The 27,760-nt window shown below is 44.5% G+C and overlaps 2 protein-coding genes across 8 annotated transcripts in view; one reads left to right on the forward strand and one right to left on the reverse strand.

The window, feature by feature from the left end:
• The window catches only part of LOC139368886 (transmembrane prolyl 4-hydroxylase-like), a 28,184-nt gene extending 25,366 nt beyond the window's left edge, over positions 1 to 2,818 (reverse strand). The window contains exons 1-2 of the mRNA XM_071108353.1: positions 2,043 to 2,818; positions 29 to 110 (exon numbers count right to left, since the gene is read on the reverse strand). Of these exons, the coding sequence (XP_070964454.1) occupies positions 29 to 110; positions 2,043 to 2,435 (475 nt within the window). The 5' untranslated portion in view covers positions 2,436 to 2,818. The remainder of the gene's footprint in view (positions 1 to 28; positions 111 to 2,042) is intronic.
• A 3,558-nt stretch (positions 2,819 to 6,376) lies between these two features.
• LOC139368888 (cyclin-dependent kinase 17-like) overlaps positions 6,377 to 27,760 on the forward strand; it is a 119,480-nt gene continuing 98,096 nt past the window's right edge. For 2 of the 7 annotated variants that reach the window (XM_071108356.1, XM_071108358.1), the window contains exon 1: positions 6,491 to 6,691. The gene's annotated coding sequence lies outside the window, so the exon portion shown is untranslated. Of the gene's footprint in view, positions 6,692 to 15,580; positions 15,598 to 27,760 lie in introns of those variants that run through there. The other 5 variants (XM_071108357.1, XM_071108360.1, XM_071108361.1 and 2 more) reach the window with 5 other exon arrangements.

Raw genomic sequence — 27,760 nt, forward strand, 5'->3', positions numbered from 1 at the left:
CCTAAAGGGTAAAATGTGCTATTCTTACCAAAGAGCAGAGGCTTGAGGCTAAGAGTCTTCATTTCCTGGATACTGTCAGGCTTGAGTGACACCCTCTGGACATGACCCACCTGAGGAAACATTACATGAATATGGTAAAGCCTTGGGCATGATCAAAATTAAGTGTTTGTTAGGATGGTGTGGTCTTCGCAAACCCTCTGGCAGTATACCGCGTGGGCCTCATCGCAAACCCTCTGGCAGTATACCGCGTGGGCCTCGTCGCAAACCCTCTGGCAGTATACCGCGTGGGCCTCGTCGCAAACCCTCTGGCAGTATACCGCGTGGGCCTCGTCGCAAACCCTCTGGCAGTATACCGCGTGGGCCTCGTCGCAAACCCTCTGGCAGTATACCGTGTGGGCCTCGTCACAAACCCTCTGGCAGTATACCGTGTGGGCCTCGTCGCAAACCCTCTGGCAGTATACCGTGTGGGCCTCGTCACAAACCCTCTGGCAGTATACCGTGTGGGCCTCGTCGCAAACCCTCTGGCAGTATACCGTGTGGGCCTAGTCGCAAGCCCTCTGGCAGTATACCGTGTGGGCCTCGTCGCAAGCCCTCTGGCAGTATACCGTGTGGGCCTCGTCGCAAACCCTCTGGCTGTATACCGTGTGGGCCTCGTCGCAAACCCTCTGGCAGTATACCGTGTGGGCCTCGTCGCAAGCCCTCTGGCAGTATACCGTGTGGGCCTCGTCGCAAACCCTCTGGCAGTATACCGTGTGGGCCTCGTCGCAAGCCCTCTGGCAGTATACCGCGTGGGCCTCGTCGCAAACCCTCTGGCAGTATACCGCGTGGGCCTCGTCGCAAACCCTCTGGCAGTATACCGTGTGGGCCTCGTCGCAAACCCTCTGGCAGTATACCGTGTGGGCCTCGTCGCAAACCCTCTGGCAGTATACCGTGTGGGCCTCGTCGCAAGCCCTCTGGCAGTATACCGTGTGGGCCACGTCGCAAACCCTCTGGCAGTATACCGTGTGGGCCTCGTCACAAACCCTCTGGCAGTATACCGTGTGGGCCTCGTCACAAACCCTCTGGCAGTATACCGTGTGGGCCTCGTCACAAACCCTCTGGCAGTATACCGTGTGGGCCTCGTCGCAAACCCTCTGGCATTATACCGCGTGGGCCTCGTCGCAAACCCTCTGGCAGTATACTGTGTGGGCCTCGTCACAAACCCTCTTGAGTTCGGGCGGATAAGACTCCGGGACAGCAGAGGCCACTATGTGAGATGCAACGTGCTGCTACTACCAAGCACAGCAGTTTCTTTCAGAAATATAGCCCAGCTTCTCCCTTCACCACCATTTACAAATGGACTTTGACAAGACTTGGTCATTCATAGATGGTTTGCCATAACAAACTTTAATGCGAGGTTGGTTTGTTAACTCTTGAAAACAAGAGATTTGCTACAAGCAACTATGTTTGTAGTCTAATGTATTGCACATTAAAAGATGAATAAGTCTACTAACTATCTAACAAAGCTAGCTAGCTTGCTAATAGACTGATTTGAGTTTCCAACTGTAGTAGAAGCAAAGGTAACCTAACGTTAGCTAGATAAATAAACCAATGCATATGGAATATTGTACAAGCTATGCCGTGTGGCCAACAACCACAACTAACTATCTGCCGTTGAGCCTTTCCCTCATTTAAGGACATTGCACTCATCTATTTTGACGTGCCACCACTACTACTTAGTAATAGTTATCAGAACTAGTGGACCGTCAAAACATTAAAAGTGCAATTTTGTTAGAATGAGTGAAAATGCAGATGTTTACTTTCCACCGTCGACACCTCCCACCAAACCATCCATGCCTGTTGGAGGAGTTATTCTAGCAAAGATGATCTAGTTATATATGTTGGCCACGACTCCTCCTGGTTCTTGCCAGTTCGCAAAGTTTGAAAACTGCGATCGAACTTGGCTGACATATTATTTTTGTCTTCCGGTGGCCACTACAACTGGATGCACACCGCTCGTTTTATGATAGTAATCATATTAGGGCGTGTCGTTATCTCCTCACCCGTATCCCCTCGATGCGTGGTAGACTGAAGCTCTGACGGACATCCAGGTCAGGGTCTTGCTGAGGTGGGTCTGACGGGGACAGGCGGCTGTCAACCCCGCTGCTAGAGGCCGACGTGTCCCCGTCGGCGCTGACAATATCCGCCGGACTGTTATTGTAGTGTACGTAGAACAACAGCCCAATGATGTTTATGATGTAAACGTGGAAGAAGACCATGACCACCACGAAGTAAGCCCGGGAGCAGACACTGCTCTTCTGAATCTGAAGCCGCTCTCGGCCGGGCATTGGAGGGAGGTGTGGGGGCACATACGGTGATGAGTCGCCACACGCATCCATGCTTTCCTGAGATTCATCATCCATTTCTGAATGGATATGTCGATTGCTATAATCCATGACTAGCTAAATGTCTGGCAGGATATTCGCGGAGATGTACATATGCTGGCTGTTCTGCCACTGTGTGCTAGCGTTAGCTAACGATAGCTGACAACAGCATCATACATGCAAAGATGGCTAACTATGTAGCTAGCTACTAACATTCATTTCACCCATATAACGTTAGCTTAGCTAGCATGCAAGTACAGTAGGTTAGCTAAGCGAGTGAGCCTGCCTTCTTCAGACACGACGACAGGTTGTTTTCCTTTGGATACAATAAAAGGCAACACTATCTATGACCGTGTTAAATATCCGAAAGGACTGAACTTGCAATGGGATAATCCATATTTCATGTAGATGGGTTTACTGTTGACTGTACCCCTGACAACATCAACTACATAAACGAGAGCAGGGAGAAGAGTAGACTGCTAGCTCTGTTTTCGGAACCTATCAAAACACTATCGCCCTCTAGCGGACGACCAGAACAAAACATTCCAAATTCCGAAGCAGTGAGCCTCTGTTACCAGACGATAGCACTAGAATAAAGGGAATGGCGATACTGAAATGCAACGTGGGACTGACTGTAGGCTACTCTTGGCATTGGGGTGGTCTGGGTTTACTTATTTTTGTTTGGAGTAATGCTGCAAATACAGCTTTATCTATGGCTGTTATCGGAGCATAATCCCTCCGTGCAGTCTCCATCTGCTTATCTTCTCATATGGGCTGCCTAATTGCTCTCTCAATTCAATTCACTTAAATTCAAAGGGGTTTTATTGGCATGGAAAAACATGTGTACATCTCTCTCTCTGTGTGCCATTAGTCACTCTGTTGAGATGCAATACCAGCTTTCAACGGTATTTAAAAGAGTCTAGGTCACAAATGATTCTGACATTGATATTAAAGGACATGTCCAGCAATGAAGAGGTGTAAATAGCAGGTGCATATTGATACCACGAGTTCCAACTTAGGACCACTATGTAACTAACGGGTCCAAATTTGAACTCACCGATCTTAGGGTGTTTTCACATATAGCACTCTTTAAAAGAACCAATCTCAGTCCTCTTTAAAGTGAACTCTGGGGTCCCATTCTGTGAGCTTGTGTGGTCTACCAATTCACGGCTGAGCCGTTGTTGCTCCTATATGTTTCCACTCCACAATAACAGCACTAACAGTTGACCAGGGTAGACATTTGACAAAAGTATTTCTTGAAAAGGTGGCATCCTATCACAGTGCTATGTTGAAAGTCACTGAGCTCTTTAGTCTGGCCATTCTACTGTCAATGTTTGTCTATGGAGATTGCATGGCTGTGTGCTCGATTTTATACACATGTCAGCAATGGTTGTGGCTGAAATAGCCAAATCCACTAATTTGAAGGGGTGTCCACATACTTTAGTATATATAGTATACTATTAACATGTACATTTGATTGCAAACAGAATAAATAGCAGAAGAATAACTTCAGAATAAATAATGCTGTAGTTGAAAATTGTACACCTAAGGTAGGCTACTGGCCCTTTGGGAGCTAGAATAGATTTTGTACCCTATGTTGTGATTCTCACCAAATAGGTTGTCCTCTCACACTATTCAAACCCCACAATCAATAAACAGTTTATGATCACAAATTAAAATCAAATCATCTGAACTAGAAACTCCACACATTTTGACATTTCTGTGGAACCATGACAATTTCTAATCAATATCCAAAAACAGCACACATGATTTTTCACGCCAACATGCACATCATGATCTTTTTTGTTTTTTGTTCGACACTTACAGTTGAGGTCAAAAGTTGACATACACCTTAACCAAATACATTTAAACTCAGTTTGTCACAGTTCCTGACATGTAATCCTAGTAAACAATTCCCTGTCTTAGGTCAGTTAGGATCACCACTTTATTTCAGAATGTGAAATGTCAGAATAATAGTAGAGTGATTCATTTCAGCTTTTATTTCTTTCATCACATTCCCAGTGGGTCAGAGGTTTGACACAACTTTGGAAGTATGTTTGGGGTCATTGTCCATTTGGAAGACCCATTTGCAACCAAGCTTTGACTTCCTGACTGATGTTGTTTCAATATATCCACATATTGTTCCATCCTCATGATGCCATCTATTTTATGAAGTGCACCAGTTCCTCCTTCGGAAAAGCATCCCCACAACATGATGCTGCCACCCCCTTGCTTCACGGTTGGGATGGTGTTCTTCGGCTTGCAAGCCTCCCCCCACAACAATGGTCATTATGGCCAAACAGTTCTATTTTTGTTCCATAAGACCAGAGGACATTTCTCCAAAAAGTACAACCTTTGTCCCCATGTGCAGCTGAAAACTAGTCTAGCTTTTTTATGGCGGTTTTGGAGCAGTGGCTTCTTCCTTGCTGAGCGGCCTTTCAGGTTATGTCAATAGAGGTCTCATTTTAATGTGGATTTAGATACTTTTGTACCTGTTTCCTCCAGCATCTTCACAAGGTCCTTTGCTGTTGTTCTGGGATTGATTTGCACTTTTTGCACCAAAGTATGTTAATATCTAGGAGACAGAACGCGTCTCCTTCCTGAGTGGTATGACGACTGTGTGGTCCCATGGTGTTTATACTTGCATACTATTGCTTGTACAGATGAATGTGGTACCTTCAGGCGTTTGGAAATTGTCCCAACGATGAACCAGGCTTGTGGAGGTCTACAGTTTTTTTTTAGGTCTTGGCTGATTTCTTTTGATTTTCCCATGATGTCAAGCAAAGAGGCACTGAGTTTGACTCAAATGATGTCAATTAGCAAGCAGAAGATTATAAAACCATGACATAATTTTCTGTAATTTTCCAAGCTGTTTAAAGGCACAGTCAACTTAGTGTATGTAAACTTCTGACCCACTGGAATTGTGATACAGTCAATTATAAGTGAAATAATCTGTTTGTAAACAATTGTTGTAAAAATTATTTGTGTCATGCACAAAGTAGATGTCCTAACCAACTTGCCAAAACTATAGTTTGTTAACAATACATTTGTGGAGTGGTTGAAAAACGAGTTTTAATGACTCCAACCTAAGTGTTTGTTAACTTCCGACTTCAACTGTAAGTGAGGGTTTATGGCAAGGGAAACGGTGTTGCAGTAGTCTAGTGCGTCGTTCGGGAATAATGACAAGTGAACAACTTTGGGGCACTTTGTGTTCACATTGCCCTAAAAGAAGGGAACGGGAACTCGGAATTCAAGCTAACCGAACTCAGGCTCTTTTGAAGGGCCTGAGTTCCTTTGGAGTGTTCACACTGCACAAAACAATTGTCGAACTGCACTGAGTTCACAAAAATGATCTGAAAGGGACCAAGTGTGAAAACACCCTTAGTCTGAACAGGCCTCAAAACGTGTTCCATTTTACTCGCGCTGTGCGTAATTTTGAGCGCAATGCCGACTAACCGTCCAGAACTACACCTCCGCTCCAATCAAAATCAAAGTGGCTATAGCCCACACATACACTGTATCACTCGCTTTACTCAGATGCCCATTATCTATACATCCCCCATAATTATTCAGGACAAGTGGTGGCCTAGATATCTTCTAATCTATCGTCTCGCCCTTCATTTTTCTATAGGCAGCTATTATGCTTATTAGACATATGCTAGCTATCATTATAGGACTATACAAAAGGCAGAAATAAGGACCACAAGCCTGTGGCACTTAAGGCATTCCCTTTTGTCTGGATAATTATGAATAAGCAAGTGATTTGAATATTAATCTATGATTAAATTACCATAAATTGCAGATAATCAATTATGCATAAGAAAAATAATACCAGGAAGATATAAGGGGTGCACATTCGGATGAAACTTGCCTAAAATAATAAGGTAATTTCCCTTGTGTCTTGCTCTTCGAACTTTATTCTGTCTTTTCACAAATTGCACCCCCCCCCCCACACACACACACACACCCCCGCCCACACACACACCCTTTGCGGTGTTTTCCGGGATCACGCCACCACTTCCACTTGGGATCCTGGCGATATGGCTGATAATGGAATGGGACCGTGTTATCGTCAGCGCCAAATAGACAAACCCATAGTGTAGCCATTTTAAAATCACTGGTCGAATAGAGCCGTAGAACATATTCTTACATAGTCTAAATAATAATTAGTGATTAAATAGGCCTATAGGTATTCCATAGCCACCTCCTTCACTTGCCACCACGTAAGCTACCGCGGTAGCTGCACAAACTTGTCGCAGTGGATAGCATACAATCGTTTGGATTGCCCTATCTACAGGACTGAGTCTCGCGTATTCGGATCTTTTCAGGTTCGTATTGTTACAATGTTGCTTTTCCATGTCTGTGACTGACGTTATTATTTTGTGGCTGAGTTTTGTTAAATGTTGTCACCCGTTAGTTGAAGTTCAACTCACGCTAACCATGACGGGTTAGTGCGAATCGTGGGCTATGATCCTATTGAGATTGCAGTTTTACAGTGGCGTTTAGCAGCAGGATGATATTAATTTATCTGATTTGCCTGCTTAGACGCGCAAGGTGTTGATTCTGTAGGGCTACTAGGAAAGTCAGCCTAACCAGCAGCCTCAGACAGCCTACCATCACTAGCCATAACCTAGTCAACAAAGCAGGTCATGCTATGCGGGCTATTCACCTATCTACACCAACAGTGTTCTATAGGCTACACATGTAGGTTAAGCCAAAAACAGCACAGGAAAGATCAACCAATGGTCCAAATCAAATTTCATTTTGTGCATACCTTCCACATATCTCGACTACTTACTGTTCTCTCTAACTTTTGTATGCCCTGTCATACTCTACCCTTCCGGATGCTCTGTTCCAGGAAAACACGAGGAGAGGGACGGAGTGAAAGGGAAAGGCCGGGGTTCCGAGAATCGCGCTTTAACTCAATATTTCGACCATTGCGTTATCCCTGAGAGCCAGTTCACTAGCCTACTATAGCTAATTGTGATGAAATCTAGTCTTGGCTGGATCTCTGCCATAGAGATAGATGCCTGAAGTCTCTACATGGGCAGTCCGCGAATGGGACAGTGTTGTTTGTTGCACCTTGCATGCATTCCAGAATACATATAAAACAAAAACATAATTAAGATCATGGTAATTTAGTAATACTATAAAATAATCCTGATGTGAATGTCTATATTTTTTCTTCACGATCCGGTAAACCGTCCGTGGTGGGAGTATCATTGACCGATGCATTATTGATGTGGCTGTCAATGGATGTCCGGGTTAGAAATAATACGCAGCGATCGTTGTCATCGAGGTTAATAACGGCGTTATAGCCGGTGAAGAAGTGAGCCGCATAACATATCTGAGGTTATGAGCTTCCCAGGCCTTTTTTTTTTTTTTTGTCAGAGAAGATGCGCAATTTTTTTTAATGTTGCATGAAAACTGTTGGCTCATGATTCAAGCAGAATTACCTGTGCACTAGTTTCCATCAATAAGTTAAAGTGATTACAGGGACAAAGCGAGGTTGTTTTTGTTGATGCAGCCAGGTGTTGAGAGTGGGTAGCCGATATTCAACCTGCTTTCACAGTCCAGTCCACTGTGTAGTGTTGATTCTGGTCACAGAGATTCTGCCTTTCTAATGACATCATCTATTCAATTTCTGTTTCTCACGACTGAGGGGAGTTCATCACATTCCAATCATGCAAATATTTATGCGTTTTTCGCCATGTTTGTCCCGAGTCGACTGCATGAACTCGATTGATTGGTGGCATGAATTCTATTCCTATCTCACCCATGTTGAAACAGAGAGTGACATCTTTTCGATTTCTCATTCAGAAGAAAAACAATGACATAGACTGTTTTGTCCATGCTACTTATAAACCAGTTATGAAACAGTAGGTAGGCTACAATAACCTATGGCTTATAAGTTTAATGAAGAAGACAGTGTCCATAGAGCCTTAGTCTTCTAATGGGTTCACAGGGTCTTCCACTGTGGCCCAGCTGTGGTCCATTTTAAGGGATATAGAAGGAATTAATGTGGTGTTTCTTTCTGTGTACTCTCTTTGACCCCCCCCCTCTCTCTCTCTCAATACACATCATGTATCTCTCCTCTGCTCACTTTCTTTCCTCTATTCCATACATGTCTGTTTTTGTATTTTTGTACTCTTTTCCTCCCTCTCTCCTCCCCTTTCTCTCTCATCTTTCCTCTCTTTCTCCTCTTTCCTCCCCCTCTCCTCTTTCCTCCCTCTATCCTATTTTCCTCCCTCTCTCCTCCCCTTTCTCTCTCATCTTTCCTCTCTTTCTCCTCTTTCCTCCCCCTCTCCTCTTTCCTCCCTCTATCCTATTTTCCTCCCTCTCTCCTCCCCTTTCTCTCTCATCTTTCCTCTCTTTCTCCTCTTTCCTCCCCCTCTCCTCTTTCCTCCCTCTATCCTATTTTCCTCCCTCTCTCCTCCCCTTTCTCTCTCATCTTTCCTCTCTTTCTCCTCTTTCCTCCCCCTCTCCTCTTTCCTCCCTCTATCCTATTTTCCTCCCTCTCTCCTCCCCTTTCTCTCTCATCTTTCCTCTCTTTCTCCTCTTTCCTCCCCCTCTCCTCTTTCCTCCCTCTATCCTATTTTCCTCCCTCTCTCCTCCCCTTTCTCTCTCATCTTTCCTCTCTTTCTCCTCTTTCCTCCCTCTCTCCTCTTTCCTCCCTCTCTCCTCTTTCCTCCCTCTCTCCTCCCCTTTCTCTCTCTCCTCCCCTTTCTCTCTCATCTTTCCTCTCTTTCTCCTCTTTCCTCCCCCTCTCCTCTTTCCTCCCTCTATCCTATTTTCCTCCCTCTCTCCTCCCCTTTCTCTCTCATCTTTCCTCTCTTTCTCCTCTTTCCTCCCTCTCTCCTCTTTCCTCCCTCTCTCCTCTTTCCTCCCTCTCTCCTCCCCTTTCTCTCTCTCCTCCCCTTTCTCTCTCATCTTTCCTCTCTTTCTCCTCTTTCCTCCCTCTCTCCTCTTTCCTCCCTCTATCCTATTTTCCTCCCTCTTTCCTATTTTCCTCTCTCTTTCCTATTTTCCTCCCTCTTTCCTATTTTCCTCTCTCTTTCCTATTTTCCTCCCTCTATCCTATTTTCCTCCCTCTATCCTATTTTCCTCCCTCTATCCTATTTTCCTCCCTCTATCCTATTTTCCCCCCTCTATCCTATTTTCCTCCCTCTATCCTATTTTCCTCTCTCTTTCCTATTTTCCTCCCTCTATCCTATTTTCCTCCCTCTATCCTATTTTCCTCCCTCTATCTTATTTTCCTCCCTCTATCCTATTTTCCCCCCTCTATCCTATTTTCCTCCCTCTATCCTATTTTCCTCTCTCTTTCCTATTTTCCTTTCTCTATCCTATTTTCCTCTCTCTTTCCTATTTTCCTCTCTCTTTCCTATTTTCCTTCCTCTATCCTATTTTCCTCCCTCTATCCTATTTTTTCCTCCTGCTATCTTCTTTCCCTGGGAAGATGTGTATATTAAGAAGGAGGAGAGGAAAGAAACAGATGAGAAGCCCAGAGACCTAATAAAGAGAGTGGGCTGCCTTGCATGTTATCACTATTGTGTGTGTGTGTGTGTGTATGTGTGTGTGTGTGTGTGTGTATGTCAGTGTGTGTACATCTCTGTGCTTGTGTATCTCAGTGTGTATGTGTGTGTATCTCAGCATGCATGTGTGTGAGTGTTGCTGTGTGTATATGTATGTGTGTTATTATTTGGAAGGAAAGGCCAGGAAAATGGATTCTGTAGTGGGGCAGACTTGTTTACTCATTACTCATGCATCCTCAGTCAGACTGCTGCTCCAAGCAGGACTCTGAGTGGCACTGAGTGCCCATTTCCCCTTTGCCACTAAGCCATATGTACAGTTGAAGTCGGAAGTTTACATACACTTAGGTTTGAGTCATTAAACTCGTTTTTCAACCACTCCACAAATTTCTTGTTAACAAACTATAGTTTTGGCAAGTTGGTTAGGACATCTCCTTTGTGCATGACACAAGTCATTTTTTACAGCAATTGTTTACAGACAGATTATTTAACTTATAATTGACTGTATCACAATTCCAGTGGGTCAGAAGTTTACATACACTAAGTTGACTGTGCCTTTAAACAGCTTGGAAAATTACAGAAAATGATGTCATGGTTTTAGAAGCTTGGAGGTGTACCTGTGGATGTCATACCAAACTCAGTGCCTCTTTGCTTGACATCATGAGAAAATCAAAAGAAACCAGCCAAGACCTCAGAAAACAAATTGTAGACCTCCACAAGTCTGGTTCATCCTTGGGAGCCATTTCCAAACACCTGAATGTACCACGTTCATCTGTACAAACAATAGTACACAAGTATAAACACTATGGGATCACGCAGACGTCATACCTCTCAGGAAGGAGACATGTTCTGTCTCCTAGAGATGAACCTACTTTGGTCTGAAAAGTGCCAATCAATCACAGAACAACAGCAAAGGACCTTGTGAAGATGCTGAAGGAAACAGGTACAAAAGTATCAATATCCACAGTAAGACGAGTCCTATATTGACTTAACCTGAAAGGCCGCTCAGCAAGGAAGAAGCCACTGCTCCAAAACCAACATAAAATAGCCAGACTACGGTTTGCAACTGCAAATGGGGACAAATATCGTACTTTTTGGAGAAATGTCCTCTGGTCCGATGAAAGAAAAATAGAACTGTTTGGCCATAATGACCATCATTGTGTTTGGAGGAAAAAGGAGGAGGCTTGCAAGCCGAAGAACACCATCCCAACCGTGAGGCATGGGGGTGGCAGCATCATGTTGTGGGGGTGCTTTGCCACAGGAGGAACTGGTGCACTTCATAAAATAGATGGCATCATGAGGATGGAACAATATGTAGATATATTGAAACGACATCAGTCAGGAAGTTAAAGCTTGGTCGCAAATGGGTCTTCCAAATGGACAATGACCCCAAGCATACTTCCAAAGTTGTGGCAAAATGGCTTAAGGACAACAAAGTCAAGGTATTGGAGTGGCCATCACAAAGCCCTGACCTCAATCCTATAAAAAATTTGTGGGCAGAAGTGAAAAAGCGTGTGCGAGCAAGGAAGCCTACAAACCTGACTCAGTTACACCAGCTCTGTCAGGAGGAATGGGCCAAAATACACCAAACTGATTGTGGGAAGCTTGTGGAAGACTACACGAAATGTTTGACCCAAGTTAAACAGTTGAATGGCAATGCTACCAAATACTAATTGAGTGTATGTAAACTTCTGACCCACTGGGAATGTGATGAAAGAAATAAAAGCTGAAATAAATCACTCTCTACTATTATTCTGACATTTCACATTCTTAAAATAAAGTGGTGATCCTAACTGACCTAAGACAGGTAATTTTTACTATGATTACATGTCAGGAACTGTGACAAACTGAGTTTAAATGTATTTGGCTAAGCTGTATGTAAACTTCTGACTTCAACTGTATGTAAACACATGGCTCTGCTCTGCTACTGTGTGTGTGTGTGTGTGTGTGTGTGTGTGTGTACATTTGTTTATGGCTGCATGTGGGCGATTCCGTGGAAAAGTCAACCTGAGCATGCCCAAATTAAACCACCTTCATAATTCTTTGTCTATATATTGTCTATATGTTGTCTATATATTGTCTATATATTGTCTATATGTTGTCTATATATTGTCTATATATTGTCTATATGTTGTTTATATATTGTCTATATGTTGTCTATATGTTGTCTATATATTGTCTATATGTTGTCAATATATTGTCTATATATTGTCTATATGTTGTCTATATGTTGTCTATATATTGTCTATATGTTGTCTATATATTGTCTATATGCTGTCTATATGTTGTCTATATGTTGTCTATATATTGTCAATATGTTGTCTATATGTTGTCTATATATTGTCTATATGTTGTCTATATGTTGTCTATATATTGTCTATATGTTGTCTATATGTTGTCTATATGTTGTCTATATGTTGTCTATATGTTGTCTATATGTTGTCTATATGTTGTCTATATATTGTCTATATGTTGTCTATATATTGTCTATATATTGTCTATATGTTGTACAGTGCCTTGCGAAAGTATTCGGCCCCCTTGAACTTTGCGACCTTTTGCCACATTTCAGGCTTCAAACATAAAGATATAAAACTGTATTTTTTTGTGAAGAATCAACAACAAGTGGGACACAATCATGAAGTGGAACGACATTTATTGGATATTTCAAACTTTTTTAACAAATCAAAAACTGAAAAATTGGGCGTGCAAAATTATTCAGCCCCCTTAAGTTAATACTTTGTAGCGCCACCTTTTGCTGCGATTACAGCTGTAAGTCGCTTGGGGTATGTCTCTATCAGTTTTGCACATCGAGAGACTGAATTTTTTTCCCATTCCTCCTTGCAAAACAGCTCGAGCTCAGTGAGGTTGGATGGAGAGCATTTGTGAACAGCAGTTTTCAGTTCTTTCCACAGATTCTCGATTGGATTCAGGTCTGGACTTTGACTTGGCCATTCTAACACCTGGATATGTTTATTTTTGAACCATTCCATTGTAGATTTTGCTTTATGTTTTGGATCATTGTCTTGTTGGAAGACAAATCTCCGTCCCAGTCTCAGGTCTTTTGCAGACTCCATCAGGTTTTCTTCCAGAATGGTCCTGTATTTGGCTCCATCCATCTTCCCATCAATTTTAACCATCTTCCCTGTCCCTGCTGAAGAAAAGCAGGCCCAAACCATGATGCTGCCACCACCATGTTTGACAGTGGGGATGGTGTGTTCAGGGTGATGAGCTGTGTTGCTTTTACGCCAAACATAACGTTTTGCATTGTTGCCAAAAAGTTCAATTTTGGTTTCATCTGACCAGAGCACCTTCTTCCACATGTTTGGTGTGTCTCCCAGGTGGCTTGTGGCAAACTTTAAACAACACTTTTTATGGATATCTTTAAGAAATGGCTTTCTTCTTGCCACTCTTCCATAAAGGCCAGATTTGTGCAATATACGACTGATTGTTGTCCTATGGACAGAGTCTCCCACCTCAGCTGTAGATCTCTACAGTTCATCCAGAGTGATCATGGGCCTCTTGGCTGCATCTCTGATCAGTCTTCTCCTTGTATGAGCTGAAAGTTTAGAGGGACGGCCAGGTCTTGGTAGATTTGCAGTGGTCTGATACTCCTTCCATTTCAATATTATCGCTTGCACAGTGCTCCTTGGGATGTTTATAGCTTGGGAAATCTTTTTGTATCCAAATCCGGCTTTAAACTTCTTCACAACAGTATCTCGGACCTGCCTGGTGTGTTCCTTGTTCTTCATGATGCTCTCTGCGCTTTTAACGGACCTCAGACTATCACAGTGCAGGTGCATTTATACGGAGACTTGATTACACACAGGTGGATTGTATTTATCATCATTAGTCATTTAGGTCAACATTGGATCATTCAGAGATCCTCACTGAACTTCTGGAGAGAGTTTGCTGCACTGAAAGTAAAGGGGCTGAATAATTTTGCACGCCCAATTTTTCAGTTTTTGATTTGTTAAAATTTTTTGAAATATCCAATAAATGTCGTTCCACTTCATGATTGTGTCCCACTTGTTGTTGATTCTTCACAAAAAAATACAGTTTTATATCTTTATGTTTGAAGCCTGAAATGTGGCAAAAGGTCGCAAAGTTCAAGGGGGCCGAATACTTTCGCAAGGCACTGTATATATATTGTCTATATGTTGTCTATACATTGTCTATATATTGTCTATATGTTGTCTATATATTGTCTATATGTTGTCTATATATTGTCTATATGTTGTCTATATGTTGTCTATATGTTGTCTATATATTGTCTATATGTTGTCTATATGTTGTCTATATATTGTCTATATATTGTCTATATGTTGTCTATATATTGTCTATATGTTGTCTATATATTGTCTATATGTTGTCTATATATTGTCTATATGTTGTCTATATGTTGGAGTTCAGGCTTTATTTGTCATTTAAGTAAGAAAACTGCATGACTTTCGCCCATTTCAGAGTAAGAGGCCAAGTCAAAAAACAATATTTTCAGTCAGTCACAGTTCATGACTTTTTGAAAGAGCTGACAGAAGTGGTTTCTCCACTCACAGCTGTCCTCCAGTTAGTTATGAAGAGGAGATCCTAAAGAAGCAATACATAACCAATTGCTGAGTTTTGTTTGCTAGTTCTTCAGTCTTGTTAAGATATGGGGGGTGATTGGGACATACAATGTACATCATCAAGTTTTTTAGGATTTTCTGTTGTAAAACATGCACCGGATCATCTTCAAACATTCTCTGTGAAGCTAACGTTCATCAAGGTTTTATCAGGTCTATAATGGGCTTTTCTCTTTTCATTGTCAGTATCCTTAGTCAGCGTCAGGATATTCGTAACATCCATACTGGTTGTAGGATGTGATGGATTTTGAGGAGAGATGGATAGTGTGACTCAGGGAGGGGTTCCGGAATGAGAACACTGAACTCAAGTCCTCTCTCCCTCTCTCTCTGCAGCTCCCTGGCCGTAACCTAGCAACCCAAAACTGTGTTAGGTAGTTTATTTTTTTTTTTTTTTGATTTTTTTTTTTTTACCTTTATTTAACCAGGCAAGTCAGTTAAGAACAAATTCTTATTTTCAATGACGGCCTGGGAACAGTGGGTTAACTGCCTGTTCAGGGGCAGAACGACAGATTTGTACCTTGTCAGCTCGGGGGTTTGAACTCGCAACCTTCCGGTTACTAGTCCAACGCTCTAACCACTAGGCTACCCTGCCGCCCTAGTTGAAGAAATGTAACACCCAAAACTGTTTTCTTTTTTGCTTTATTTATCCAGCATGCTAATATGTGGAAGTCCTCCTTCTTGGGTATACACTCCCCCCAGGGTGTACTATAGACACACACTTCTTAGGTATACACTCCCCCCAGGGTGTACTATAGACACACACTTCTTGGGTATACACTCCCCCCTGGGTGTACTATAGACACACACATTCAGTGAGAATGTAACATCCATGTTAATGTAACATCCATGTTAATGTAACATCCATGTTAATGTAACATCCATAATTGCCCATGTGTATGTTAGAGAAGGAGAGATAGAACATGCAGTATTGGACAGTGGAAAGCCTGTCTTCCTCTATGTATGTTTAGTTACACAGATCTGGTTCCTGATCCCAGAGAGAGTATCTGGTGTCTGATACAGGCAGCTGAGAGCTGGTGTCTGTAGAGCTGGGTAGCTGAACTCTGCTTGTCTGGTCTAGCCGGTCTGGTGAGCCTCCAGCTCTGTTCTGACTGGTCTGACTATTATTGTCCTGTGGATGGTGTGTCTGGTTCTGATGCCTGGCTCAGGCACTTGGGTCTAGTCTGGCTTCTTGGTGCTTGTCTGTCTCTGTGTGCTTTCTCTTGGTCTGGCTCTTATTGGCCTGTTGGTGGTCTGTCTGTCTGCCTGCCTGTCTGTCTGCCTGTCTGTCTGTCTGTCTGTCTGTCTGTCTGTCTGTCTGTCTGTCTGTCTGTCTGTCTGTCTGTCTGTCTGCCTGCTTGTCTGTCTGTCTGTCTGTCTGGCAACTGTAGTCTGCTGGTGACTGATAGTCAGTCTGGAGTCTGCATGCCAGTGGTTCTGGGCCCTGGGTCTTGGCTGTCCCTGATGTTAAGTAGGTGTGTGTCCGTTGGCAATGTGATTGTGTGTGTGTGTGTGTGTGTGTGTGTGTGTATGTGTGTGGGCTGGTAGCTGGTGGTTGGCAGTCGAGTCCTCGGCTCTTGCTTAGCACCGCAGTAGTCTCTGCCAGCTTGAGTGCCAGGCAGAGGAGAGAGAGACAGAGTGAGAGAGAGAAACAGGCAGAGGAGAGATGGATAATGTGACTCAGGGAGGGGTTCCGGAATGAGAACAGTGAATTCTCAAGTCCTTCCTCTCTCTCTCTCTCTCTCTGCCACCTCTGCGCTCCCTGGCCGTAACCTAGCAACCCTAAAACTGTGTTAGGGACTGGAATAAATCAGATGTGTTCCTCTCCTCCCCAGGAGTGACTGATCTAGAACTAGGAGTGAACCCTTACCTCAACGCTAAAACACACTAGACACACACACACACACACACACACACACACACACACACACACACACACACACACACACACACACACACACACACACACACACACACACACACACACACACACACACACACACACCGAGTCAGACTGGGACTGACTGAACCCCAGAAGAGAATCTGTCTGTCTATGCCTCCGTCTATCCCCTCTTTCTCTTCATGTCTTTATTGCCTTCTCCCTTCTCTCTATAGCCCCCCTCTTCACCCTATAGCCCCCCCCCCTTCTCTCTATAGCCCCCCTCTTCTCCCTATAGCACCCCCCCCCTTCTCTCTATAGCCCCCCTCTTCTCCCTATAGCACCCCTCTTCTCTCTATAGCCCCCCTCTTCTCCCTATAGCCCCCCTCTTCACCCTATAGCCCCCCCCCTTCTCTCTATAGCCCCCCTCTTCTCCCTATAGCACCCCTCTTCTCTCTATAGCCCCCTCTTCTCTCTATAGCCCCCCTCTTCTCTCTATAGCCCCCCTCTTCTCCCTATAGCACCCCTCTTCTCTCTATAGCCCCCCTCTTCTCTCTATAGCCCCCCTCTTCTCTCTATAGCCCCCCTCTTCTCCCTATAGCCCCCCTCTTCTCTCTATAGCCCCCTCTTCTCTCTATAGCCCCCCTCTTCTCTCTATAGCCCCCCTCTTCTCTCTATAGCCCCCCTCTTCTCTCTATAGCCCCCCTCTTCTCCCTATAGCCCCCCTCTTCTCTCTATAGCCCCCTTTTCTCTCTATAGCCCCCTCTTCTCTCTATTGCCCCCCTCTTCTCTCTATAGCTCCACACTTCTCCCTATAGCCCCCCTCTTCTCTCTATAGCCCCCTCTTCTCTCTATAGCCCCCCTCTTCTCTCTATAGCCCCCCTCTTCTCCCTATAGCCCCCCTCTTCTCTCTATAGCCCCCCTCTTCTCTCTATAGCCCCCCTCTTCTCTCTATAGCCCCCCTCTTTTCTCTATAGCCCCCCTCTTCTCCCTATAGCCCCCCTCTTCTCTCTATAGCCCCCTCTTCTCTCTATAGCCCCCCTCTTCTCTCTATAGCCCCCCTCTTCTCTCTATAGCCCCCCTCTTCTCTCTATAGCCCCCCTCTTCTCCCTATAGCCCCCCTCTTCTCTCTATAGCCCCCTCTTCTCTCTATAGCCCCCTCTTCTCTCTATTGCCCCCCTCTTCTCTCTATAGCCCCCCACTTATCCCTATAGCCCCCCTCTTCTCTCTATAGCCCCCTCTTCTCTCTATAGCCCCCCTCTTCTCTCTATAGCCCCCCTCTTCTCTCTATAGCCCCCCCTTCTCTCTATAGCCCCCCTCTTCTCTCTATAGCCCCCTCTTCTCTCTATAGTTCCCCTCTTCTCTCTATAGCCCCCTCTTCTCTCTATAGCCCCCCTCTTATCTCTATAGCCCCCCTCTTCTCCCTATAGCCCCCCCTTCTCTCTATAGCCCCTCTCTTCTCTCTATAGCCCCCTCTTCTCTCTATAGCCCCCTCTTCTCTCTATAGCCCCCTCTTCTCTCTATAGCCCCCCTCTTCTCTCTATAGCCCCCCTCTTCTCTCTATAGCCCCCCTCTTCTCAATTAAATTCAATTCAATGGGCTTTATTGGCATGGGAAACATATGTTAACATTGCCAAAGCAAGTGAAGTAGAGAATATACAAAAATAAAATAAACATTACAAATGAACAGTAAACATTACACCAAAAGAATAAAGACATTACAAATGTCATATTATGTCTATATACAGCATTGTAATGATGTACAAATGGTTAAAGTACAAAAGGGAAAATAAATAAACATAAATATGGATTGTATTTACAATGGTGTGTGTTCTTCACTGGTTGCCCTTTTCTTGTGGCAACAGGTCACAAATCTTGCTGCTGTGATGGACTGTGATGGACTGTAATTCTCCCAGTAGATATAGGAGTTTTCGAATTCTTTGTGGATCTGTGTAATCTGAGGGAAATATGTCTCTCTAATATGGTCATACATTTGGCAGGAGGTTAGGAAGTGCAGCTCAGTTTCCACCTCATTTTGTGGGCAGTGTGCACATAGCCTGTCTTCTCTTGAGAGCCATGTCTGCCTACGGTGGCCTTTCTCAATAGCAAGGCTATGCTCACTGAGTCTGTACATAGTCAAAGCTTTCCTTAAGTTTGGGTCAGTCACAGTGGTCAGGTATTCTGCCGCTGTGTACTCTCTGTTTAGGGCCAAATAGCATTCTAGTTTGCTCTGTTTGTTTTGTAAATTCTTTCCAATGTGTCAAGTAATTATCTTTTTGTTTTCTCATGATTTGGTTGGGTCTAATTGTGTTGCTGTCCTGGGGCTCTGTAGGGTGTGTTTGTGTTTGTGAACAGAGCCCCAGGACCAGCTTGCTTTGGGGACTCTTCTCCAGGTTCATTTCTCTGTAGGTGATGGCTTTGTTATGGAAGGTTTGGGAATCACTTCCTTTTAGGTGTTTGTAGAATTTAAGGATTTTGATTATTAGCGGATATCGGCCTAATTCTGCTCTGAGTGCATTATTTGGTGTTCTACGTTGTACACAGATGATATTTTTGCAGAATTCTGCATGCAGATTCTCTCAATTTGGTGTTTGTCCCATTTTGTGGATTCTTGGTTGTTGAGCGGACTCCAAGCCTCACAACCATAAAGGGCAATGGGTTCTATAACCGATTCAAGTACTTCTCTCTATAGACCCTCTCTTCTCTCTCTGTCTGTAGAGTTGTACTCAGTGATTTTAGAATCGTAATCAATACCTCTTGAACATAAGTGTGTATGAAGTGGCTTCACTCTAGGGAAATGTATGCCTGCCAGTAGGCCTGATACTAACCAGTCAGTAGGCCTGATACTAACCAGACAGTAGGCCTCATACTAACCAGACAGTAGGCCCTATACTAACCAGACAGTAGGCCTGATACTAACCAGTCAGTAGGCCTGATACTAACCAGACAGTAGGCCTGATAATAACCAGTCAGTAGGCCTTATACTAACCAGCCAGTAGGCCTCATACTAACCAGTCAGTAGGCCTGATACTAACCAGACAGTAGGCCTCATACTAACCAGACAGTAGGCCTCATACTAACCAGCCAGTAGGCCTGATACTAACCAGTCAGTAGGCCTGATACTAACCAGTCAGTAGGCCTTATACTAACCAGCCAGTAGGCCTGATACTAACCAGACAGTAGGCCTCATACTAACCAGCCAGTAGGCCTGATACTAACCAGTCAGTAGGCCTGATACTAACCAGACAGTAGGCCTCATACTAACCAGCCAGTAGGCCTGATACTAACCAGACAGTAGGCCTAATACTAACCAGCCAGTAGGCCTGATACTAACCAGCCAGTAGGCCTGATACTAACCAGTCAGTAGGCCTTATACAAACCAGTCAGTAGGCCTTATACTAACCAGCCAGTAGGCCTCATACTAACCAGTCAGTAGGCCTGATACTAACCAGACAGTAGGCCTGATACTAACCAGTCAGTAGGCCTGATACTAACCAGACAGTAGGCCTTATACTAACCAGTCAGTAGGCCTGATACTAACCAGTCAGTAGGCCTGATACTAACCAGTCAGTAGGCCTGATACTAACCAGACAGTAAGCCTGATACTAACCAGTCAGTAGGCCTTATACTAACCTGTGTAACTATAATTTGAATAATCTATGTAATTACACGTTAGCGTAGTATAAGTACATGCCATTGTGTAGAAATGATCACTTTTACTCACATTTTGCATTTAGTTGGAAAGCCACATTTACGGTGGTAAGTGTACTACGTAGCACAAGGTCGGTCTATTCCATGTAGTGAATGTAATGCTCACAGGGCCAAACTCTGTGACTGCTAGGCCTCTGTTGTGAGTGAATGTGCTCGTTCAAAATTACAGCTGACTTCAAAGACCAGTTGAGACTCACTGATCTACAATTACCTTGCATCATAAATAACTACTCAATATTATTTGTAGATCTATCAGTCAGTCACAGTGTACTCATGATACATCACGGTTTTGAAGCTGTCGAATACAGCCTGTGTGTTGGATAAGCTGAGTCATGTGGGGTCAGCAGTAGAACATGTCATAGTGTGTTGGATAACCTGAGTCATGTGGGGTCAGCAGCAGAACATGTCATAGTGTGTTGGATAACCTGAGTCATGTGGGGTCAGCAGCAGAACATGTCATAGTGTGTTGGATAACCTGAGTCATGTGGGGTCAGCAGCAGAACATGTCATAGTGTGTTGGATAACCTGAGTCATGTGGGGTCAGCAGCAGAACATGTCATAGTGTGTTGGATAACCTGAGTCATGTGGGGTCAGCAGCAGAACATGTCATAGTGTGTTGGATAACCTGAGTCATGTGGGGTCAGCAGCAGAACATGTCATAGTGTGTTGGATAAGCTGAGTCATGTGGGGTCAGCAGCAGAACATGTCATAGTGTGTTGGATAACCTGAGTCATGTGGGGTCAGCAGCAGAACATGTCATAGTGTGTTGGATAACCTGAGTCATGTGGGGTCAGCAGCAGAACATGTCATAGTGTGTTGGATAACCTGAGTCATGTGGGGTCAGCAGCAGAACATGTCATAGTGTGTTGGATAACCTGAGTCATGTGGGGTCAGCAGCAGAACATGTCATAGTGTGTTGGATAACCTGAGTCATGTGGGGTCAGCAGCAGAACATGTCATAGTGTGTTGGATAACCTGAGTCATGTGGGGTCAGCAGCAGAACATGTCATAGTGTGTTGGATAACCTGAGTCATGTGGGGTCAGCAGCAGAACATGTCATAGTGTGTTGGATAACCTGAGTCATGTGGGGTCAGCAGCAGAACATGTCATAGTGTGTTGGATAAGCTGAGTCATGTGGGGTCAGCAGCAGAACATGCCATAGTGTGTTGGATAACCTGAGTCATGTGGGGTCAGCAGCAGAACATGTCATAGTGTGTTGGATAACCTGAGTCATGTGGGGTCAGCAGCAGAACATGTCATAGTGTGTTGGATAACCTGAGTCATGTGGGGTCAGCAGCAGAACATGCCATAGTGTGTTGGATAACCTGAGTCATGTGGGGTCAGCAGCAGAACATGTCATAGCCCACATTTTCTGGCACACTTCTGCCAAATGCTTCCTGGTACCAAGTCCATCTGGGTGAGATGATGTCATAGCAGGAAGCACAGACCTTATCTGGCAAAGTCGAGCAGCTATAGACTGGTCAGCATCTATAATCTGAGAATGGTTTACATAATATATTAGCTAAAGATAAGAATGTGTACAGGGTATGTGAACATGGGACTTTTAATATGTCCAAAGGTTTTTGTTCCAAAGTAATTAAACAGGGTTGTGTTGTTTGGAACACAGCTTTGAGTTTTAGGTCTGAAGTGGCAGAGATGGACGTTGTTAGAACTACCCAGGCTGGTGTGGAAGCATCCTATTAGACCAGGGGATAGTGCTTGTAACACTCAAACAGTTCCCCATAGGCAACCCCCCGAAAAAGGGCGTGTTTTCCTCTTCCAATGGTTAATGATATTCACATGGCATCACTGCTCATGGTAATTCAACAGAGATAAGACCAGCCTGGTGAAACCGTTCATTATTGTGTGTGTGTTTGCATTAGCATGTGTACCCAAAATCGCTTTCTTCTCTTAATTCCTGGATGACGATAGGTCACAGAGTTCACATAGGAAATTTATCCGAACAGCCAATCGAATGCTTATCTCCTTATGGACTCTTGGAAACATGCAAATGAGAGGGTGATTTATTCACTGCAGATAATTCAGAGTTGGATTGACTGAAATGAAAACCTCTTTCTCCCCCTTTCCTTGTCTCTCTCTCTCCGGGAGTCTCAATGGGCAGACAGACAATACCACATTCTCCTCTTGCTGTGAGAGAGTGTGTATGAATTAGTGTCAAGTTCATCATGTTTTTTTGTTGTCGCATAGAGTTATATGAATTCAAATTCACATTCATAGCCCACGGTTTGTCTTACTGAGTAAGTTTGAAGATCCAGATTCTGATATAGCGTTGTGTGTGAATACGTCTCTGTGAGACATCCATGTGATTCTGATATAGCGTTGTGTGTGAATACGTCTCTGTGAGACATCCATGTGCCTCTATAGCGCTGAAAGACAGACTGAAAGGATGAATGGCTTTTGTTGAAACGTCTAAGGTTGGACACACAAAGAGCAGGGTGCCGAGAGAGAGAGAGTCCCGAGCCGTATGGGGCAGGGAAGTGGAGCAGAGACAGAAATACTCAGCCATGGTCGCCTCTCCCTTTAGGCCAGCAGAGAGGAGAGAAGGGGGGGCAGGAACAAGAGACAGATATACTCAGCCATGGTCGCCTCTCCCTTTAGGCCAGCAGAGAGGAGAGGGGGGGGGGCAGGAACAAGAGACAGAAATACTCAGCCATGGTCGCCTCTCCCTTTAGGCCAGCAGAGAGGGGGGGGGGGGGGGGAAGTGGAGCAGAGACAGATATACTCAGCCATGGTCGCCTCTCCCTTTAGGCCAGCAGAGAGGAGAGGGGGGGGGGGGCAGGGAAGTGGAGCAGAGACAGATATACTCAGCCATGGTCGCCTCTCCCTTTAGGCCAGCAGAGAGGAGGGGGGGGGGGGGCAGGGAAGTGGAGCAGAGACAGATATACTCAGCCATGGTCGCCTCTCCCTTTAGGCCAGCAGAGAGGAGAGGGGGGGGGGGGGGGCAGGAACAAGAGACAGAGAAACATAACATACAGATTGAGTGACTCACACACACACACACACACACACACACACACACACACACACACACACACACACACACACACACACACACACACACACACACACATGCCAAAGACACACACACTCTGTGACTCAAACTCAAAAAGCTTGCACACATATTTTTGGGGGACATATTAATCCCCAAACACACGCTCATAAACACACACCCATGCACAAAGACACACAGTCAGTATACATTCTATGCCAGTGATTGTGTTGGATGGATTGGTTGTGTTGAATGCTGTAGTTAATGAGTAGGGTTTATATCATGGCACAGCTGGCTCGGCTGCCATAGAGCCAACAGGGGGTCTCCTCTGCATATAGTCAGGCTTTGTTGGGTTGCTTTCTTTGTGTGTTTGTGGGCTTATGTTTTCCTCATATGTGTGTGTATTTACAGTATCTTGTATTCAGATTTATTGTGCTAGAAAGTGGGATTAAAATTGATTTAATTGTCATTTTATTTATGTATTATATTAGGTTAAAATAAAAGTGTTCATTGTTCATTCAGAATTGTTAAAATTGTCATTATTACAAAATGTTATTTACATTTTTCATTTGTAGTACTGGTGCTCCCAACTTAAAAAAGTTAGGAGCACAACATAAAATATAAGAGCACCAGAAAATGTATTTTTAAAATTGATTGATTGTACCGTAAAAACACATATGTAAAACGGTAAAGACATTTGTTAATTATAAAAAAGTTATAATGTTGATACAAATACCTGTAATTGAAATAAAAAATAAAAAATGGTGGAATGTTAGTGCTTTTACATAATGTAGAAACCTACCTTCCTATTGAGATACACTGAAAATTGTGCACTGTCCTTTTAAGAACGTGAAGTTTGTGATAATGACATGCAAAAGATCAGTCATAAAACCCCGCCTTTACTCGATCCCAGGCTGTGTCACAAATGACCTTGACCTGCAGTCCCATAGTGCAATGCACAGTTGGCCCAGCGTCATGCGGGTTAGGGGAGGGTTTAGCAAGTGGGGGCTTTACTTGGTTCGTCTCGCCCCAGCGACTCCTAGTTCCGGGCCAGGCTGACTTCGATCGTCAGTTGAACGGTGTTTCCTCTGACACATTGGTGCGGAAGGCTTCCGGGTTAAGTAGGCGGGTGTTAAGAAGCGCTGCTTGGTGGGTCATGTCTCGGAGGACGCATCACTCGACCTTCGCCTCTCCCGAGCCCGTTGGGGAGTTGCAGCGATGAGACAAGACCGTAATTGGATATCACAAAATTGGGGAGCAAAAGGGGGTAAACCCCCCCCCCCCCCAAAAAAAAAAATTAAGCAGGAAGTACCAGTGACTCGCTCAATATGGAAGTGGTCAGATGACACAGATGCTAAGCTACAGGACTGTTTTGTTAGCACAGACTGGTGTTCCGGGATGTTCCGGGATTCATCTGATGGCATTGAGGAGTACATCACAACAGTCACCGGCTTCATCAATAAGTACATCGATGACGTCATCCCCACAGTGACCATACAATGAGAGAAAAAAGTATTTGATCCCCTGCTGATTTTGTACGTTTGCCCACTGACAAAGAAATGATCAGTCTAGAATTTTAATGGTAGGTTTATTTGAACAGTGAGAGACATAATAACAACAAAAGAATACAGAAAAAAGCATGGCAAAAATGTTATAAATTGATTTGCATTTTAATGAGGGAAATACGTTTTTGACCCCTCTGCAAAACATGACTTAGTACTTGGTGGCAAAACCCTTGTTGGCAATCAGAGGTCAGACGTTTCTTGTAGTTGGCCACCAGGTTTGCACACATCTCAGGAGGGATTTTGTCCCACTCCTCTTTGCAGATCTTCTCCAAGTCATTAAGGTTTCGAGGCTGACGTTTGGCAACTCGAACCTTCAGCTCCCTCCACAGATTGTCTATGGGATTAAGGTCTGGAGACTGGCTAGGCCATCGTCCCTTTGATGCGGTGAAGTTGTCCTGTCCCCTTAGCAGAAAAACACCCCCAAAGCATAATGTTTCCACCTCCATGTTTGACGGTGGGGATGATGTTCTTGGGGTCATAGGCAGCATTCCTCCTCCTCCAAACACGGCGAGTTGAGTTGTTGATTAAGAGCTCCATTTTGGTCTCGTCTGACCACAACACTTTCACCAAGTTGTCCTCAGAATCATTCAGATGTTCATTGGCAAACTTCAGACGGGCATGTACTGTATATGTGCTTTCTTGAGCAGGGCACTGCAAGGGGGCGCTCTAAATCTTGTGGGCGCTGCAAGATTTAGTGTGTTACCAATTGTTTTCTTGGTGACTATGGTCCCAGCTGCCTTGAGATCATTGACAAGATCCTCCCGTGTAGTTCTGGGCTGATTCCTCACCGTTCTCATGATCATTACAACTCCACGAGGTGAGATCTTGCATGGAGCCCCAGGCCGAGGGAGATTGACAGTTATTTTGTGTTTCTTCCATTTGCGAATAATCGCACCAACTGTTGTCACCTTCTCACCAAGCTGCTTGGCGATGGTCTTGTAGACCATTCCAGCCTTGTGTAGGTCTACAATCTTGTCCCTGACATCCTTGGAGAGCTCTTTGGTCTTGGCCATGGTGGAGAGTTTGGAATCTGATTGATTGCTTCTGTGGACAGGTGTCTTTTATACAGGTAACAAACTGAGATTAGGAGCACTCCCTTTAAGAGTGTGCTCCTAATCTCAGCTCATTACCTGTATAAACGACACCTGGGAGCCAGAAATCTTTCTGATTGAGAGGGGGTCAAATACTTATTTCCCTCATTAAAATGCAAATCAATTTATAACATTTTTGACATGCGTTTTTCTGTATTTTGTTGTTGTTATTCTGTCTCTCACTGTTCAAATAAACCTACTATTAAAATTATAGACTGAACATTTCTTTGTCAGTGGGCAAACGCACAAAATCAGCAGGGGATCAAATACTTTTTTCTCTCACTGTATGTACATATTCCAACCAGAAGCCATGGATTACAGGCAACATCCGCACTGAGCTAAATGGTAAAGCTGCCTTTTTTCAAGGAGCAGGACACTAACCCGGACGCTTACAAGATATCCTGCTATGCCCTCTGACGAACCATCAAACAGGCAAAGCATCAATACAGGACTAAGATTGAATCCTACTACACCGGCTTTGACGCTCGTCGGGTTTGCAAAGTATGATGGACCACAAAATGAATCCCAGCCAATAGCTGCCCAGTGACACGAGCCTACCAGATGAGCTAAATGACTTCTATGCGCTTCAAGGCAAGCAACACTGAAGCATGCATGAGAGCACCAGCTGTTCCGGCCGACCTTGTGATCACGCTCTCCGTAGCCGATGTGAGTAAGACCTTTAAACAGGTCAAGATTCACAAGGCTGCAGGGCCAGAAAGATTACCAAGACGTGTACACAGAGCATGTGTTGACCAACTGGCAAGTGTGTTCACTGACAGTTTCAACCTGTCCTTGACCGAGTCTGTAATACCTACATGTTTCAAGCAGACCACCATAGTCCCTGTGCCCAAGAACGCCAAGGTAACCTGCCTAAATGACTACCGACCCATAGCACTCATGTCTGTAGCCATGAAAGGTTCAAAGCTCGCATCAACACCATTATCCCAGAAACCCTAGACCCACTTCAATTCGCATACCGCCCCAACAGATCCACAGATGATGCAATCTCTATTGCACTCCACACTACCCTTTCACACCTGGACAACAGGAACATGTGAGAATGCTGTTTATTGACTACAGCTCAGCGTTCAACACCATAGTGCCCTCAAAGCTCATCAATAAGAACTAAACATCTCCCTCTGCAACTGGATCCTAAACTTCCTGACAGCCCGCCCCCAGGTGGTAAGCGTAGGCAACAACACTGCTACGCTGATCCTCAATGCGGGGGCCCTCCAGGGGTGAGTGCTTAGTTCCCTCCTGTAATCCCTGTTCACCCATGACTCAGTGGCCAAGCACGATTCCAAAACCATTATTAAGGTTGCCGACGATACAACGGGGGTAGGCCTGATCACTGACAATGTTGAGACAGCCTATAGGGAGGATGTCAGAGACCTGGCAGTGTGGTGCCAGAACAACAAACTCTTCTTCAACATGATCAAGACAAAGGAGCTGATCGTGGACTACAGGAAAAGGAGAGCTGTGCACACCCCCAGTGTGACTGAAAAGATTTGGCTCAGGTCCTCAGAGATGGGTCCTCAGATCCTCAAAGGTTTCTACAGCTTTACCATCAAGAGCATTCTGACTGGTTGCATCAACACCTGGTATGGAAACTGCTCGGCATGCGACCGCAAGGCGCTACAGAGGGTAGTGCGTACGGCCCAGTACATCACCGGGACCAAGCTTCCTGTTATCCAGGACCTCTATACCAGGCGGTGTCAGAGGAAGGCCCTAAAAATGGTAATGTCTCCAGCCAACCTAGTCATAGACTGTTCTTTCTGCTACCGCATTGCAAGTGGTACCGGAGCACCAAGTCGAGGTCCAAAAGGCTCCTTAACAGCTTGTACCCCTCATAAGAGTAAGACTGCTGAACAGCTAATCAAATGGCTACCCGCTGACCCGGACTATTTGCATTGATCCCCCCCCCCCCTTTTTTTACAGTGCTGCTACTCGCTATTTATTATCTAGTCACTTTACACCCACCTACATCACCTCAATT

The sequence above is a fragment of the Oncorhynchus clarkii genome, chromosome 16 (genome assembly GCF_045791955.1).
Source record: "Oncorhynchus clarkii lewisi isolate Uvic-CL-2024 chromosome 16, UVic_Ocla_1.0, whole genome shotgun sequence".
NCBI classification, from domain to species: Eukaryota; Metazoa; Chordata; class Actinopteri; order Salmoniformes; family Salmonidae; genus Oncorhynchus; species Oncorhynchus clarkii.